Source organism: Polyodon spathula, chromosome 8 (assembly GCF_017654505.1).
Source record: "Polyodon spathula isolate WHYD16114869_AA chromosome 8, ASM1765450v1, whole genome shotgun sequence".
In the NCBI taxonomy this organism is placed as follows: Eukaryota; Metazoa; Chordata; class Actinopteri; order Acipenseriformes; family Polyodontidae; genus Polyodon; species Polyodon spathula.
Window position 1 is genome coordinate 5,611,606 of NC_054541.1, and position 18,289 is coordinate 5,629,894.

General features: G+C 41.5%; 1 protein-coding gene across 1 annotated transcript; it reads right to left on the minus strand.

Annotated features, from left to right (window-relative positions):
• Positions 1-10,510: 10,510 nt before the first annotated feature.
• LOC121320163 (melanocortin receptor 3-like) lies at positions 10,511-11,491 on the minus strand. Its single transcript, XM_041258421.1, has one exon. The coding sequence runs from the start codon at positions 11,489-11,491 to the stop codon at positions 10,511-10,513; it is 981 nt and encodes a 326-aa protein (XP_041114355.1).
• Between the last annotated feature and the right edge of the window lie 6,798 nt (positions 11,492-18,289).

Sequence of the window (18,289 nt, forward strand, 5' to 3'; positions counted from 1 at the left end):
GATTTGAATATAAACAACAACAAGTAGTTGTCATGCCGTTCAAACACCTATAAACACCTCCAATGTTTTGATTCAAACACAAGCTCCCTTGAGAAAGATATGTACAACATATCGAAACATTGGGCAGCTGGCTCTTTGAGCTTATATATATATATATATATATATATATATATATATATATATATATATATATATATATATATATATTACGCAACTGTGTACCTTTCTCACAGTAAATACGAATTGAGAATGGAAAAAGCGTACAGTATCTGTGTTTCCAGTTCAATGGGAGATAATGAAAAAATGGTATGTTCGTTTCTCTGTGAAGTGTAATGTTTAACTCAGAAATCACCTGGGGCTTAGAAAACAAAGCTTAAGAATCTTGCCTTGGCTGCAGCTCCCTTCCCTATGCTTATGAGAAAGGGGTTTCTTTTGCTTTTGCTTGTTTTATTCCTATTTTTTTTTTTTTTTTTAAATAGTGTTGTGTTTGTCCTGGTGCAATCACAAGAGGTGGTACATATTAAACCATAGCCTTTGAAAGAGTTCCAAAAGCTGCTTAGAGATATATCTGCAGCTCCTTTGCATTAATCAGTAAAGTATATGTAATGAATTCAGTAGCTAGACTTGAATTGAGGTATCTTGACCATGGACTGGTTCAGATACATCAATTGGACTTTGAACCCATTTACTCATGCTAGCATGGTGTTTCTTTCCTTTCCTTGAGCCATTGGCTCTTGTATGTAAAGTAGCTAATAGGCAGGGCTGGTTAAAAAAATAGCTTAGCAGTGAAAGGCTATTCAGCTATTTGACTGTCTTATATTAAAGGCTTCACTCATCTAATTTGACAATTTTTCTAACTCCACAGTCTGTTTTAAAAAGGTGTCTTATTAAAACAGGTCTGCTGAATCATACATCCATTATAGCCTTTTATTCTAATGAGGACCGTATAAAATTGGTTCCAAAATAGTTCAAAGAAGAAAGTTCACAATGCTTTTAAAACAACTGCAAAATTCTAGAAATGAGCTTTGAAGCTGCGTAATTTAGCTGTACGTGTTCTGAAAGCCTGACTGCATCGGGGTAGATATTTGCTTGTATTGTTACTAGTTGTGATTGCCTCCATTGGATTGCTTTTTTGCTGTGCTTGGAAAAATTGTCCAGTATTATTTTATATAATTTATTTTAATAATCTGGGATGATGGACATATTTACCACTCTTTAACCCTGAGATGGTATACAAATTTGTTCCTGTTTGTACCATTAATATTAACCCCTCTGTCCTTTAAGGGATATGTTGTATATAGGCAATATACAAGTGAGTTTAGAAAGGCAGTGCCATAAGTGTTTTTTTAAACGTTTGTTAGTAAATCCTCCAAAGATTATCCACTTGAATAGCATTTGTTCCGTTTCTTACTGTATACATTAGCTAAACCAGCTGATTAGCATTCAAAAGAGTAAACCTGGTCATTTGTTATCTTCACAGCTGATTTTCTAATGAAAAGTCCAGCATGACATTGTCTGTCTTCATAGGATAATAAACAATATGAGTAGATGCACGTGCGGTACAGCTGCGTGCAGACTTATTCGAAAACCCAGTTGCTGCTTTGCTGTTTTGATTTGTCATGTATTTGAAATCAAACCACTGGAAATCAACATTTTGGAAAACTGTCAAAATAAGCAAATTAGTGATTGTCTAATTTAGTGATGACTTTAATAGGCCACACATGCAATTAATTTAAAACAGCGTGAGAAAAGGAGCACAGAGCAAACATGGTAAAATGCAAGAGGCTTGTTTGAAATTCTTTAAGATGCCTAATTAAAGTGCACAGTGGTCTAATATTTTCACATGAGTGCCTGTTGCTTCTGTGTCACTACTTAGTGACTGAAAATTGAAATTCACATTTTCATGCAGGTAGGTATATAAAGAATGACAAAAATATGTACGTGTTAAGTACATTGTAACTATGCATAATAAGATTGTAATTTTACTATGTAACTACACAGTAATTAGAGACACTTCATGCATACTTATAACTGATCCTTAAACTAAAAACTAGTTTAAGGATCAGTTATAAGTACAACCTCTAAACATGTTATTTTTCATGTATTTATAGATTATGGATTATAAATAACACTGAATGCAAATACAGGTTTGAAATTTGTTTATGTATGTATTATTACATGGTTTCCTACATTATTACATAATGTACTGTATACAGTACCATATACATTTTTGGACCTGACTACCCAGTTAAATTTGGCACTGCCCTGAAATATAAAAAATGCAAGTTGGATTGATCAAGTAATGTGACATGTAATCCCTGCGCCACTATAAACGATGTGAAAACAGCACGATTGCAACCAGTCTACCTGGAATGGGGAAAGCGTTAACAGCATTTAAAAGAGGCATGCTGGGGGTTGCAGGTAACACAGTAGCAAGGACAGTGATGTTGGTTGGTTTCTCAAAGACATCGCTAGGCAATGATCAGGGCAAACTGTGACCAGATATGAAATTAGGTACACTGCCTTTTTCTCTCACTATTATTATTATTATTATTATTATTATTATTATTATTATTATTTATAGTAGTCGCTTTTATTCAAAGCGACTAACAGAAATTAAACAAAATATAAAATATATAAATTACAGGTAATAAAAATGCAAAAACACTATATACAAAATAAATATAAATAAAGGAAAATAAGATAATATACTGTAAATAGGAATTTACAAATTAAGATTGAATAAATGGGTTTTGAGAAAAAAGCAAAAAGACTGAACAGTCCTGAGGATAACTGATAGATGGTACCACCACAGGGGGATGAGAGAAGAGAAGAAGCGAGCACAGGAGGAAGGAGAGTGAAGAAAAGGAGCAGCACAGGAAGGTGAGTAAAGAGAAGGAGCTAGCACGGGAGGAAGGAGAGAGAAGAGAAGGAGCAGCACGGGAGGAAGGAGAGAAGAGAAGGAGCAGGAGGAAGGAGGAAGGAGAAGTAGAGAGGAAAGTAAGCAGTGAGCACGGGAGGAAGGAGAGTGAAGAGAAGGAGCAAGCACTGGAGGAAGGAGAGTGAAGAGAAGGAGCGAGCACTGGAGGAAATAGTGAAGAGAAGGAGCGAGCACGGGAGGAAGAGTGAAGAGAAGGAGCGAGCACGGGAGGAAGGAGAGTGAAGAGGAGCGAGCACAGGAGGAAGGAGAGTGAAGAGAAGGAGCGAGCACTGGAGGAAATAGTGAAGAGAAGGAGCGAGCACGGGAGAAAGAGAAGGGGCTAGCATGGGAGGAAGGAGAGTGAAGAGGAGCGAGCACAGGAGGAAGGGGTGTGAAGAGAAGGAGCGAACACGGGAGGAAGAGTGAAGAGGAGCGAGCACAGGAGGAAGGGGTGTGAAGAGAAGGAGCGAGCACGGGAGGAAGCAGAGTGAAGAGAAGGAGCGAACACTGGAGGAAGCAGAGTGAAGAGAAGGAGCGGCACTGGATGAAGCAGAGTGAAGAGAAGGAGCAGAACTGGATGAAGCAGAGTGAAGAGAAGGAGCAGCACTGGAGGAAGCAGAGTGAAGAGAAGGAGCGAGCACTGGAGGACGCAGAGTGAAGAGAAGGAGCAGCACTGGAGGAAGCAGAGTGAAGAGAAGGAGCGAGCACTGGAGGAAGCAGAGTGAAGAGAAGGAGCGAGCACTGGAGGAAGCAGAGTGAAGAAAAAGAGCGAGCATGGGAGGAAGGAAAGAGAAGGCATAACAAGTAGGCTAGTACAGGATGAGCGGAGAAGAAACGTAAGGAGACACGCAGAGCAAGGGTCTTAAACTTTCCCCAAGAGAAGAGAAACGGTAAGTAAGCATAACCTAAATGACATTTACAAAAAAAAAGTACTGCAGTATTTTTAATTTAAAATAAAAAATCTAATATAGCTATGGCCACAAGTTTTGCATCAATCTATACAACTAAAACATTTTGCTTCATAAAGTCCAATTAAACCTGATGAATAATGTCACCTTAACATATTGAATTACATACTGATTTGTAGTTTTACCATGTACTTCATGAAGAACTGACAAACTGAAAAAAATGACATTTCAAATTCTAACATTCCAATACTGTACTACTATTATGGCTTCCAGTAGACTTTTGCGATATAATTTTTTACTTTCTTTTATTACATAATGTTAAACAAAAGATCTAAATTCTGTTTTTATTTTTTTATTATGTCCCAATCCTAAAATTTTAGGTAATGCCAAACTTTTGGCCATAGCTGTAGAGTTGCTGGTCTTATAACATTGTCTTGGTATGCTTATGCCTCAAGAATTGCTCTCCTTGGTCATTTCAGATTTGTCTTTGTACTCCCACATGCATGCAGTGTCAAGAGATGCAGCCAGGCAATGGCAAAGAGGTGTTAATTGAACATTGTGCACAGTGGCTTTACTCAGTAGTTTCTGTGTGACCTTTAAATGATGACGTCATAGGCTGTATATAAACTTCTCTCCACTGTCACACATTCCCAAATACAATTCAAAGAACAAAATTGAAATAAAACACTTTCAGAGTCCTCTTCTTGTTAGTTCCTCATGCTTTGAATGTGCATCCTGCTTTAGGACTTGGGGACAATTAAATACATAAATACATTGGCTCTGGTGCTCCCATGGGTTGGAAGGCAAAACCAGAAGTTTTTTTTTTTTTTTTCCTCCTTCTGGCCAGGCACCCGGTGAGCTGAAGCAGAAACCTGCAGGGCTCCAGAGGCCAGTATTTATGTATGGATGTACAGAGGTAACTGGCTTGGTTTTTGGATCAGAGAACGGCAACTGAACCTTCACTTCTCCTGAGCTGTGTGGGGAATTGTTGCAGTGAGGGGAAAAAGTAATTGGACATTCTAAATGGAGGAGAAAAATCAGGGGTAAAACAATTGGTCACTTTAAGAAAAAAACTGTTCGAACACCTGTACAGAGAACTGCGAAATTGAGACGTTTTGTTTTTTAGATGTACAATTTGGTAAGTCAGGGAACCCATTTTTAATTGTGATAGAAATCAGTAAGACAGTACATACTTCTAACACTGGGTCATGGGGGGGGGGGGGTGGGGGGTGGTAATAAGACATAATTGAGAACTGGGGAGAAGCAGATGAAACCTCACTTCACGGCAAAAAAGATAGTTCACAGCTATTAGTATTATAGTACAAGAAGTTGCTACTCTCAGTATAGTTAGCTGCTGTGTTCACTGAGCCTCCTGCCACTAGTACTAGTCTGTTAGTGTCTGTCATGGGTAGGATGACAGCAGTAACCAAACAGTTAATTATAACTAAATACTTGCAATTTTAGTGTCAGCTACACCACTGTGTTTTAAAAGGGCAAGGACCTTAATTAACAACAAATGATTTTTTTTTTTGTTTGTTTTTAAAAAGCACACAAGTAATACTCCCACACAATAAAACACTAAAAATGAACAAAAGAGTTCCCCTCCTGTGAGGGAACACAAATATTCCACAATAACCAAAAAAGAAAAAAAAAAAAAAAAAAGTCCAAGAAATACAGTCCACAGTTAGCTGCCAAAAAGGCTGGAAAAGAAAGATGGAGCGTCAAACGTTTGCAATAGACGTCCTCCAGGAGGCACTGGACCTGTCTCCTACTCCGTCGTCAAACCTGGAGGGGAGATCAAAAGAAACCTGTGAAAGGACATAGACCGGCTTTCAGGGTCAAGGAGTGCAAGTAAATCGCAATCGCTCTAGTACAGCCCAGCCCAGCCATTTTACTTCCCTTTGGCCTGTCTGACCCCGTTGTGTCTCCAACTCTCTCGTGTAGCCTAGAAGAGTCCGTGTCACCACTGCCCCTCTGGATACTGTAACCAGTAAGTACTTCCAACATGGGCTTCCCCAGCAGTGCCTTGAAACAATGCACACAACAATAGAGGGTAAGTAAAATTCTCTTCTGTAGCTAACCAGAAAACAGACAAAAAAAGATTGAAAAGAAACTCTACTCCCATTCATGATCTTCCCAGGTTTTGGCCAGCACTCTCAATCTGGCCTCCTAGCGGGCCCAAGCAGCCTTTGCTTAAGGAATGGATTTACCGTGCATCCAGGCAAATAACTCCGAAACATTCAACTGCCTCTCCCTCTCCTTCCAGGTAGCATCCCCCTCAGGCCAACCCATCAGACTCAAATGCAAAAGTAAAAAGAAGAAAAAAACACCACAGCAAAACTAGAAAAAAGTACACAGGCTCACCCCAGCACATAAGTGAGCCAAGAGAGGGCACAGTTTAATAAAATAATCCATTCAAACCAAAATACTCTAGTCTTGAGTCTGTTCTTCCTTCTTACTGATACAGGGCCAACATGAGGCGTAGTTCAAAAATAGGTGTGAGGTAATGTAGTCAATATAAGTGAAAAGAAATAAAGAAAATACAGAAAAAAACAAAATCCAAATTGACTAGCTGTAGATGTAGATGTAGATGTAGCTGATACTATAAAAGTAGTTCAAATCTGCTTATAAAAAAGGCCATTGTTATATAAGTCTATTGCCATGGAGAAGACCTTACCAGTATTAGCCCACACACTATCGTGATAACATGGCACTTCAGTGGATTCCATTATAGTGTTTCATACCATTGTTATACCATTCTATTGAAAATTTTACCACTGGTATCATTCTACCAATGGCTCACACTGCAGCTGTCCTTGAAGAGTACTGTGTTAGATTGTTGTCCCTTAGATTGGCATTGTTTTGCCAATGAATTGTCACTGAAGATTAAAAAAAAAAACAATGACCAATTTTGATTGTGGCGCAATCTTTACCTGCCGTCAACGGTAAAAAGAAAGTCTTCTCACGTTTTACAAAAAATACATTGGGAAAATGCAAGTGGTTGGATGCAAACTCTAAAGTGATTTTTTAATTATATTTTTAAATGATTTAAAAAAGAGAAAAAAGAATACGAACTAAACGCATTGTATGAAATGAAAAACTACTTATTTTTATGTACGTGAAAAACCCCTGTGGAATCTCCAGCAAAGATCGAACTTACGCTGTCCAGACTATATGAGTCGCCCTGCACACCACACCACTGTCGTGTCTTTACCAGAGAAGTCCTTCAGGGACCCTGTTGTTTTTTGATTGAAATGTATGTATGTATTGGTGCACGAGGTGTGGTGTTCATAGTGTTTAAGATGTATGTATTTGTGCTCTAGGTGTGGTGTTATTAGTGTTTAAGATGTATGTATTTATGCTCAGGGTGTTTTAGGGATTGATTGCCTTCTCTTCCAAAGCAGTTCTTGTGCAGACTGTGCCTAGACTCTGAATGAGTAACAAGCAATCAAGCCCAGGCACAGCTGCATAAAAGAGGCATGGCTCTCTCGCTTGTGGTTGGGTGTTCAGAGAATACGAATGAGAGTAAATATACAAAGAGACTAACTACAATTTTTATTCGTGCTGAAAAATAGAAGAGTGGGCCAAAATCACTCCTATACTGTGTGCAAAGCTGATACATACTTACCCTAAAAGACTTAAAGCTGTTATTGCAGCAAAAGGTGCCTCTACCAAATATTCATGTGTGGGGGTTGAATACTTATGCAAGCAAGATATTTCAGTTTTTTTTTTATTTTTCTTAAAAATATTTCCCAACATAAAACTAATGTCATCTTACAATAATTTATTTTGAGTTTAAGTGTTTTTTAAAAACAAAAATATCAGACAGAACGAAATTTCAATGTACCATGTGTAATTCAGTAACATGAGGGAATTGGTCAGGGGTCTGAATACTTTTGCAAGGCACTGTATGTGTGTGTGTGTGTGTGTGTGTGTGTGTGTGTGAGTGAGAGAGAGAGAGAGAGAGAGAGCGCGAGAGCACACCACACACACAATCTGACCCGCACTCGCTCGCAGCTCTCAGAGCGTCAGCAAAGTTTTATTCCATAACACAGTATTTGTGAAAGTTTTACAACCCAAGGTAAATTTGCCGATCTAGCCATCTGACACACAATAACGGATCTTATGAGTGACCACTGCTCAAAAAAAGTGCTCCAAATAGGAGCTAGGTGTTTGTTTTGTGTTTATTTCATTTGGTGTTTATTAAAAGTGCGCATGAGTGCTGATCAGTACAATCCTGTGTGTTGGGTCGTGATTGTGAAGGGAGAAGAATCCGTGAGGGCCTGTGTGGCGAGCCAAAAAGGTGACTCTATATATATATATATATATAAACCAAGTTACTTTTTGTCTGAAGTCCAGGTGAATTGTAAATTGATATCTCTGAAAAACATGCTGTAAAGGGTCAACTTTTTGGAATAATTTTATTTTTGTATTGTTTAATTTGAAGCTGCAACTTTGATGAACATGAATTAAGAAATAGATAAACATCTATACAGCACATCAATACATCATTTTACAGTGTCTTGGTTTTAAAGTTTGAACATTTGACAACTTTCTAACATAGTTCTGGTATTTGCAATGGCAGTATTGGCTTTCTGTAGGTTTGGAACCTGAGGTTTCAAAAGAAGCAAGACATCCAAATGGAATCACCAAAAATACCCAAAGGAGGTTGTTAAAGTTTCAAACTCTTTTTAACCATCTGTACTCGTGAGTAAACAAGTATGATGTTACTACACATTGCTTAAACAGGTGACAATTCCAGACATCAGGAATGCTAACAAAGCGTTTGCATCATCTTGCATTGAATCATGTACCTTTATACAGACCACACAAGTATGACATTGAGCTATATTTTGATATTGCACCCAGATTTGTAATAAATGTATGATGGTAAATATGTAGACCATTATTTACATTTTGTAAAGGAACATTTAAAGGTGCAAAGGCAGACTAAAGAAATACACTTAGCTTTAAGATGGGGTAGTATTATCTTGCAGGAAACATAAGTATTCAGTAAAAAGTCCATTGAAAAAGAAATCTTAAAATTGATGTTCATATTTTTTCTTCAGAAATTAAAGTATTTCATGTAAATGCACTGGTATTATAGAACCCTGTTTATCACATGTTAAAACAAATATAGTTTACAAAACCGTTAATTGTCATCTTCCAAGCGTTACCACACTGTTACCACAGTTATTGAAATGATCTGTACATTCAACTGCAGTAATAGAATCTTTTTGGTCCGTCCATTTAAGGTAGCTTAAAAAAATCAAATACATAAAGGTGTCTAGTTCTTTCAACTGGTAATGTGTCCTTAAAATCTTATTGAAATAAAGTATTCTTTCATATTAATAATCATCAAAAAACATTACTTTTACAGATTAAATATTGTGACCAAGGTAAAACTTTTAAGACACTAGATAAGCCTTGGCCACTTACAGCAAAGTGGTCTCTCACAAACCGTAACCTAATGGAACGTTTGGCCACTGTATACTGTATACTACTGCTTTGGAAGGTTCCTTAGCTAACTGTTTTTCTAAATAATATCCTTAGGAATGTTAATCCATTCAGTCCTGAATGTTTTTCACAATTGGTGCAGAGAGGTAGGCAGAGGAGCGTGATGATAGATGTGTTGTTCAAGTTCATCCCAAACATTGCGATCCATGGACAGCGGCTTATTCAGGGCATGAGAAAAACATTTCAATATGCATTTATGTTGAGATCACAAAGTGGTTTATCTTGTGATTTCAACAACCCTTTTTTCCCACCCTGGTCTTTATGAGCAACTGTGAAACATACTGTAACTTTCATTTTAGCAGTTTTGCAGATTGTAGTATTAACTTGGAAAGAAAAAAAAAAGCAAACCAATTTTACAAGTGTACACAGATTATTAAAATGATCTCCCAATGCAACACGCCATATTTGTATTGGTTGTAGCAGTTACTAGTTGATATTTTACAATTATAACAATTTTCATCAAAGGCAAAAAACACCCCAGTATGGAAAGTCCCCTTATTAACTGAAATGTGAATGTTATTCAAAATCAAGCAGTTTGCCCAATGCAATCTAGGATGGACGAGCTTTACTGAAAGGGTTATGACGTTTGTCATTTACCTTGTGAGATAGTGACATTTAAACTCAATTTGTATTTGTGACAGTACCTGCAAGTGGTGAGGATGAATTTTTCTTTCACATTCTAATGTCTATTTTTGATCATTTCTGTTATGTCTTATTCTAAGGGGAACTTGTTTTAGTTTAATAACTAGCTTACTAATGTATTGACAAAACATATTTAATATATAATCATCTATTTGCATGTTTAATATATAGTGTACATTCATTTTCAACAATTTTTTCAATAGCATAACAACATTAGCATCGTGTTCAAGTACCTCTGAAGTTTAAACTAAATCCAGACAAAGCCTTTTTTCTGATATATAAAGGTTGCTGCTTGTTATCAAACTATTAGCTAAGCATTAGCATTTGCAACATGTGTTAGTAAGCTAATAATCTGCTCTTTAAAGTAGATAAGAAAGCATGACTGTCATTTCCCTGTAAATTAAACCATCATATGCTTGTAATGAAGCTTGCTTCAGAAGTAACTGTACCAGTGCAGTACAGAATATCAAAGCTTAAACTGCACAGTCTTGTTGCAGTTGTCAGTGGGGGTAGCTTGTCGAAACTAATTTTTACAATGAATGCTAAAGCTCATTCCATAGCAACATATTAACTCTTTGAAGGTTTTGCGCATTTCCAGACTGCGAAAAGCATAGATAATGGGATCAATGACAGAATTGCACATGATCAAGGCCAAGTAGGTAGTGAAGTGTGACATGTAACAAGCACAGTAAGGGTTCTTGGGGCATGTGATTAGAAGGATGAGGTGAAGAAAGAAAGGAGCCCAGCAGCAAATGAATACACCAAGGAGAATAGTAATGGTGATGGCACCTTTCATGCACGTTCTGGGCTGCACGGCACCTTCAGCAGGCAATGCCGCGATTTTTTTGATGTGCAGTCGGGCAAGCATAAACATATGCACATAGAGAGTGGCCATGAGGACTAGCATGGTAAAGAACATGATAATGAGACAAACAATCACAGTCTTGCTCTCTGAATACACAATGAAGAGGATGCCACAAAAAATGCAAGCAACCCATATGACACAAATCAGGGACAGGGCTTTCTTTAGAGTCATGATGCTGTGGTAACGTAGCGCATAGAAAATGGTAATGTACCTGTCGATCGCAATAACCAATAAGTTGCAAATGGATGCCACCAGTGAAATGCAGATCATGGAGTCAAAGATATTGTCCATGAGCTGGATGAATCTGTCATCAACAATCAGGTAGCGGTTGTCCAGAATGGCAATCACAATTGTCTCAAGGGAGTTTGAGACGCTCACTAGCATATCGGCCGCCGCGAGGCTGCAAACAAAAATGTACATCGGAGAATGCAGGTTTTTGTTCTTAATGATAGCGAGGATGACCAAGATGTTTTCCAGCAAACTGATGATCCCCAGCGTCAGAAAGATCTCTGCCTTGATAAGAACTTGTTCACAAAAGGTAGGCACAGTCCTATTGCTCGCCAGGCTGGTCTCATTATGGTCCATCGTGTTGTTAAGAAGACCCCCATGCAAGAGGAATATCTGCTGTGTCGAGTTCATCTTAGAGAAGGTTCAACACTAGCAAGTGCCAGATGATGTTCAAATGGGATTAGTGCTATATCAAATTCTTCTCAGAACCAGTCCAGACAAGCAGTATCTGTTTAAAACAACTTGAGAATGCCAGTATTGCTAGTCTTTAATCTGAGAAACTTCCTGGATGAGATTGCAATAACAGCATTGCCTTGTATCTGCTCTCACCTGAAACAGGAGCTGTATCATTTCCCCAAGCTTTGGGAGTTAAGCATCCAAGCTGCTTTAACTCAGATAGTGCAACAGAATGTGAAATGAAATCAGGGATACAGACGAGACATGCAGTTGTGACCCAGGGGGAGGGAGCTCCACCACGGAGCTCCAGTGAAGGAGTTTGTTTGGCAGAAAAGACTTGCACGGCAAATGTTTTTTCTCAGCACAGGTTGTCTTTCACTCCTTTAAAACAGTGGAGCTGTATTTGGTGCCCTCTTCTGTTGTGAATACAATATTAACTGAAGCACAGCCGAAGGATTTGAAACAGAAACTACTTCCTTTACATTACTGGAAGTGCATGTGTTATTCAGGCGCAACTCCATATCACACATAACAGGACCAGCTGAATTAAAATGATGCAAATCTGTACACTGCAAAAAAAAAGTCTTTAAATCAAAGTTTGGATTAGAGGTACAGAACAATAAATTACAATGTTAATGTCATTTTTATAATGACATGTCTCCTGCTGTGCCATGTGGCAAATTGTAATTGTACATGGTTTAGTTAATTGAAGCATTTTACACCCAAATAACAATAAATGTGTGGCAATTTCCTGTAGGGATCCGTTATAAATGGTTAAGTGGATCAAATCTGTAACCATGATCGAGTAATGAATTATTATATGAACACCTAAATATATGAGTCCCTAAACAAAACTGTTAGCAAAATATGTATATAATCGAAAAAGGAGACTTGTACAAATTATTTGGAATAAAAAATAAATGTATTTCATATATTACTTAGGGTTATACTTGCTGTCATCATTGTTATGTGAGGCTGAAAATAAATCCTCTGGCAGCTTTATAAAAGTAGTTTTTTGGCAATACTTGTTACAGAACATAAAGTAAACATTATATATAATGTAATTAACTTTCCTGACTAAATTGTTTTGGAAATTGTCTTCAATCTCCGGTCCCTAGATGGCAAATTTCCTGCAGTGTATGTTTATAGAACCTGTACCACTTCCTTCACATCTAGACAGTCACTCCTATTCCCTATAAAAACTACTGTTTCAGTAACTAAATTACACAATGTATACAGCTACAAAACTGAAGGTAATGTCAATTATTTAGAGAAGGGGTTGAAACAATTTGAGTGCAGAGTGCCGTGACACTAAAGCCAGACACTGGCATGAGTGGTCTGTGGTGTCCTAGGACACTGTCCTAAGTGTAGAAACCGGCTGTTCTCGGTGTGCCGACCATTGCGAATTGTGTTTTACTGTAGCCTATTTTAATTAGTCAATTGCAATTCAAGACCTAAATCGGTTCATAAAAAGATATTTGAGATAGCAAATGTGGTACTTCGCTGGGTTCACTGACATGTAATCTCCTACTAATTTCTACACTATGCAAGTGTCCTGTATACGCATATTATTACTGTGCGAGTGTCCTGCAATTGATGTTGTGTCGACCAGCCGGAACCTGGGATCGATCGAACAAGACACCTTCTGCACTAAAACACAGGACAGATAACCACTACCCCTTTGCTAGGAGCGTATGAGGCTTATGTCATGCAACACCTACAACCGTGACCCCGTGCACGTTACAGTATTAATGTGCGAGTGGTCTGTTATTCAATATATTATTATTACTCCATGAGGGTCCTGCAGGGTAACATCATTTTACACCATGGGTGGCCTGCATTGAATAACATTATACACCGTGAGTGTCCTGCATTGAATAACATTATACACCGTGAGTGTCCTGCATTGAATTACATTATACACTGTGAGTGTCCTGCATTGAATAACATTATACACCGTGAGTGTCCTGCATTGAATTACATTATACACCGTGAGTGTCCTGCATTGAATAACATTATACACCGTGAGTGTCCTGCATTGAACAACATTATACACCGTGAGTGTCCTGCATTGAACAACATTATACACCGTGAGTGTCCTGCATTGAATTACATTATACACCGTGAGTGTCCTGCATTGAATTATATTACTTGCAAATGAAACAGTACATCATTAAATAAAGTTATATTAAGGGCAATCAAGACAGAAAACTATGGAGAGCCATTTCTGCCCAAACTATCTGGCCGTACCAATTTGTTTGTCAATTCGTTTGTTAATTCGTGATTTTATCAATTTGTGAATTGGTCAATTTGTCCAGCAATTCGTCCATAAATTTGTCAATTCATACACTTAGATAGATGAAATGGTAGTCGTGTTAGTCCAGAGATGATAGACAAAGAGAAGGAGAAGTGATGCCTTTTATTGGACTAACTAAATAATTATACACAAGCTTTCAAGACCTCAAAGGTCTCTTCTTCAGGTGAAAGTTGGAAAGACATCAATCTCTCTTTCCTACTTTTACCTGAAGAAGAGACCTTTGAGGTCTTGAAAGTTAGTCCTGGTCCTGTTATGTTACTCCAGGAGGAGGGCACCAATTCCAGGAAGTTCTGGCATAAAGGGAGGGCATGATGTGTGTGCCCTTTCTGTTGGAGGAAGCGGTTCCCCTTTCCCTCCTGTTCTGCCTGCCAGGGAATGTCTGTGGCTGCAGCTGCACTCTGCATTAGGGCCCAGAACTCCTCCCTCTGTGACACATGCGGCACGGGCGGTAAGGAGCCCCACGCCGTGGCCTGCCCGATGGAAGTGGCTGGGTCCGAGACGTCCGATCTCGACGCCTTGAAGGACAGCTCGTCTGAGCTAGGAGGTCTAGGTAGTGGGGATGGGGAACAAGACTGTGGGAGCTGGGGCTGCCCGGTGGTAGGGGGCAGTCTACCCTGTGATTTTAGTAGGGTCTCTAGCATGGTCTGCTGAGCCCTTACAGTCTTCGCTAACTCTGCGAAGCACCGCTCGAGCTTGGGTGCCTCCGAGGCGACTCTGATGGGGATCATTTGCACCAGCGTGGGGAAGAGGAGCAGTGCCTGCGCAGCGACCACCTGTCCCCTGGTGAGCATCCCCTCGAATGGTACTGCCTCGCAGTGACAATCTCGCCTCCCCTGAGAGGTGTCTGCACCTCTGTACACCGGTGGGGAAGGGGAGGGTGACCCAGGTGTGCAGGAGAGCTCTCTGGTCACTGTAGCAGGGGGGGTCCTAGAGGACCTCTGCGGTGGCCCTTGGACCACATTCCTCATTTTCGCATGGCTCGGGGAGAGAGACTGCTGGGGATAGGGCTGCTCTCCGGCGCTTAGTTCTTCCTACACGGAGAGCAGTCCAACTCACCTGCCAGTGCTTTGGCTGCATGTTTTGGCCATAAGCATCTGGCGCAGGACTGGTGCTCATGCTGCCTAGGCAGCGTCGCCGCGCACTGGTCGCACTGGTGGAACCTAGCAGAGAACTAAGTCACCGGTGCCGGGATCTGAAAGGAGAAGAGCGGGGCCGGTGCGTAAAAGTCAGTGCCGAGAGGTTGGTGCCGAGTCAATCAGTGCAGAGGTCGGTGCTGATGGGTAGCGTGGTCGGTGCCGGGCTGTAGACGGCTCCAAAGAGGTTCACTGGTGCCAAATCAATTGGTGCCGGGAACGGCGCCGAGGAGAGCGCTGTCAATGCCGAGTGGTCGGTGCCAGGTCAACCGGTGCCAAGGTCGGTGCCAATGTGTAACGCGGTCGGTGCTTGGCTGTAGATGGCTCCGAAGATAGTCAACCGGTGCCGAGGAGAGTGCTGTCGGTGCCGAACAGTCGTGCCGAGTAGACCTGTTCCAAGGTGGGTGCCGATGATAGGAACGGTCGGTGCTGGGCTGTAGGTGGTGTGAAGATATTTACACCAGTGCCGAGTCAATCGGGGCCGGGTAGGCGCTGTTTTTCTCAGTCTCAAAGTCTACTGGAAAACCGCGATCGATGCAGGGGTATGCAGCTGATTCAGTTAGCCTGGTCGCCGAGGGCAAGCGCAGCTGCGCTAGGAGAGCCCGAAGATTGAGAGGGGCGATAGGCCCGATCTGTTGTTTTTTTTAGTCGCTGTGGCCGATTAAATCGGCATAGAGGACAGCTCTGCGAGCCTTCGGAGTCTCCTTAATAATATCAGCTCACCGTGTTTGTCTGTATAGTCTGTTTTGTTTGTCTCTTTAATTTGGCAAAAGTGCCGTGTCATGTGTTTTTGTTTGTTACAACCTTTTTATTTACTGTTCTGTTCATTCATTAAATTCTGAGCGAAAGTAATCGCTCAACTCCACCCAACTCCACCTCTCTGTTGTTTATTTCCTGGTTCCTGTTTCTGGTCTGACGTCCCCCACTACATCTGTGGGATTACAAGCGCCTCCTAGATGCAGACCAGAGCAGGAACTGCAATTTCTTGTTTAAAAAAAAATAAAATGCCATCAGGCTGAGGGACTGGATCCAGGACAATGCTGGGCTGGAGGCCCAGTCCATGCCCATAGCCATCCAGGTCCTGTGGCTGATGGACAGGGAGCGATGGGAGGCACACCCCAAACTCCCTGGAGGAAGGTTAGGAGTTGGTCCTCTGCTACCTGGAGGCAGCTATAAACAGAACAGCAGCCAAGGTAGCACGGTCTCCAGCGCCCAGGCGGGGGGACCGCAGGAATCCAAAGCCCGAGAGGGAACTGTTCCCATTTCCACCAGCAGAGGAAGAATGCCTGCTGACCCCATCTCCACCAGCAGAGGGTGAGTGCCTGCTGGTATCACTTCCCCTACCATCACCACCTGGAGGAGAGGAGCAGGTGCTTCCTCTGCCTCCATCACCTTCCGCTGCCAGTGAGGGAGAGCCCCACCAGTCCCCTGCCAGTGAGGGAGAGCCCCACCAGTCCTCTGCCAGTGAGGGAGAGCCCCACCAGTCCCCTGCAAGTGAGGGAGAGCCGCACCAGTCCCCTGCAAGTGCCTCTGCCTCTGCCACCTCCATTAGCAGAGGGTGAATGCCTGCTGGGTCCTTGTCCACCAGCAGAGGGTGAATGCCTGCTGGGTCCCCGTCCACCAGCAGAGGGTGAATGCCTGCTGGGTCCCCGTCCACCAGCAGAGGGTGAATGCCCGCTGGTAACTCTTCCCCTACCAGCAGAGGATGATTGCCTGCTGGTATCACTTCCCCCCCCACCATCATGAGGAAAGGAGCTGGAGCTGCCTCTGCCTACATCACCATGAGAGGGGAAAGGAGCAGGAGCTGCCTCTCCCTTCATCAGAAGGACCAGGACTAGATGCTGGTGGTCCTCAGCAGCCCATGCATAGGCTGCTGAGGGAAGCACTGGGAAGTACTGACTCTGCTGGTGTGTTCATAGTGTTACAGGAGGAGGGCAGCAGTCGTCCAATACCACTGACGTTCATGAAAGTGACACGGAGAGGTGGGAAAGCGGGTATGTGGGCTCTCCCTCTCTCTGAGTGGCTGGGAGCCGGGTCTTGGGGGACTTGTTAGCTCTATAAAATAACACTCTGCTGTTCTTTCAGCTCCCTTTTAGACGTGCCGAGTGTGAGGAAGCGCTGGTCCAGGACCGAGAACGGCGGGGAGAAATAAACCGGAATGAAACAGAAAACAGAAAGAAACATAGGGGTAGCGGGGAAACCTTGGGCAGACCCCCCCCCCCCCCCCCCAAAGTATTGTGTTTAGCAGGCTGAGGGAGCCGTGAGTGTAGGTTGGTGATCCGGGTGGTGCGGATAGCGATGACCAGGGTAATGCTACTAAGTGCAGCACCTTTCATTTCACCCCCTTGGACTTTTCCACATTTTATTTTGTTACAACATGGAATCAAAATTGATTTAATTAGGAGTTTTTGCCAATGATCAGCACAAACAAGTCCATTATGTCAAAGTGAAAAATAAAATCTACAAATTGTTCTAAATTAATTACAAATACAAAACACAAAATAATTTATTGCATAAGTATATCTGGACCATGCAAGTTTTTGCCCATTCTTCTTTGCAAAATTGCTCAAGCTCCGTCAAGTTGGATGGGGACCTTTGTTGAACAGCAATTTTCAACTCTTTCCACATATTCTCAATTGGATTGAGGTCCATGCTTTGACTGGGCCACTCCAGGACATTGACCTTTTTGTTTTTAAGCCACTTCAGTGTGGCTTTGGATGTATGTTTTGGGTCATTGTCCTGCTGGAAGATAAATCTTTTCCCAAGTCCCAGGTCTCTTGCAGACTTCAGAAGGTTTTCCTCCAGGATTTCTCTGTACTTTTTGCTGTCTATCTTCCATTTTGCTCTCTATCTTCACAAGCTTTCCAGGCCCTGATGCAGAGAAGCATCCCCATAGCATGATGCTGCCACCACCATGCTTCACTGTAGGGATGGTGGTCTCAGGATGATGTGCAGCGTTAGGCTTGCGGCAAACATAGAGCTTAGCGTTGAGGCCAAAAAGCTCTATTTTGGTCTTATCATACCATAGAATCTTCTTTCACTTGGTCTCAGAGTCTCCCACATGCCTTCAACCAGCCGAGATTTGATGTGAGTTTTTTTCAACAATGGCTTTCTTTTTGCCACTCTCCCATAAATTCCAGTTTTGTGAAGCACCTGGGCTATTGTTGCCGTATGCATACTGTAAGAGATGCCATAGGCCTCTTGGTGGCCTCCCTGACTAGTGCCCTTCTCGCCCGGATACTCAGTTTTTGAGGACGACCTGTTCTAGACAGATTCACAGTTGTGCCATATTCTCTCCATATC

Excerpts from the sequence above, each read along its gene's own strand:
- LOC121320163 (XM_041258421.1), bottom strand. The coding sequence starts at position 11,491 with ATGAACTCGACACAGCAGATATTCCTCTTGCATGGGGGTCTTCTTAAC.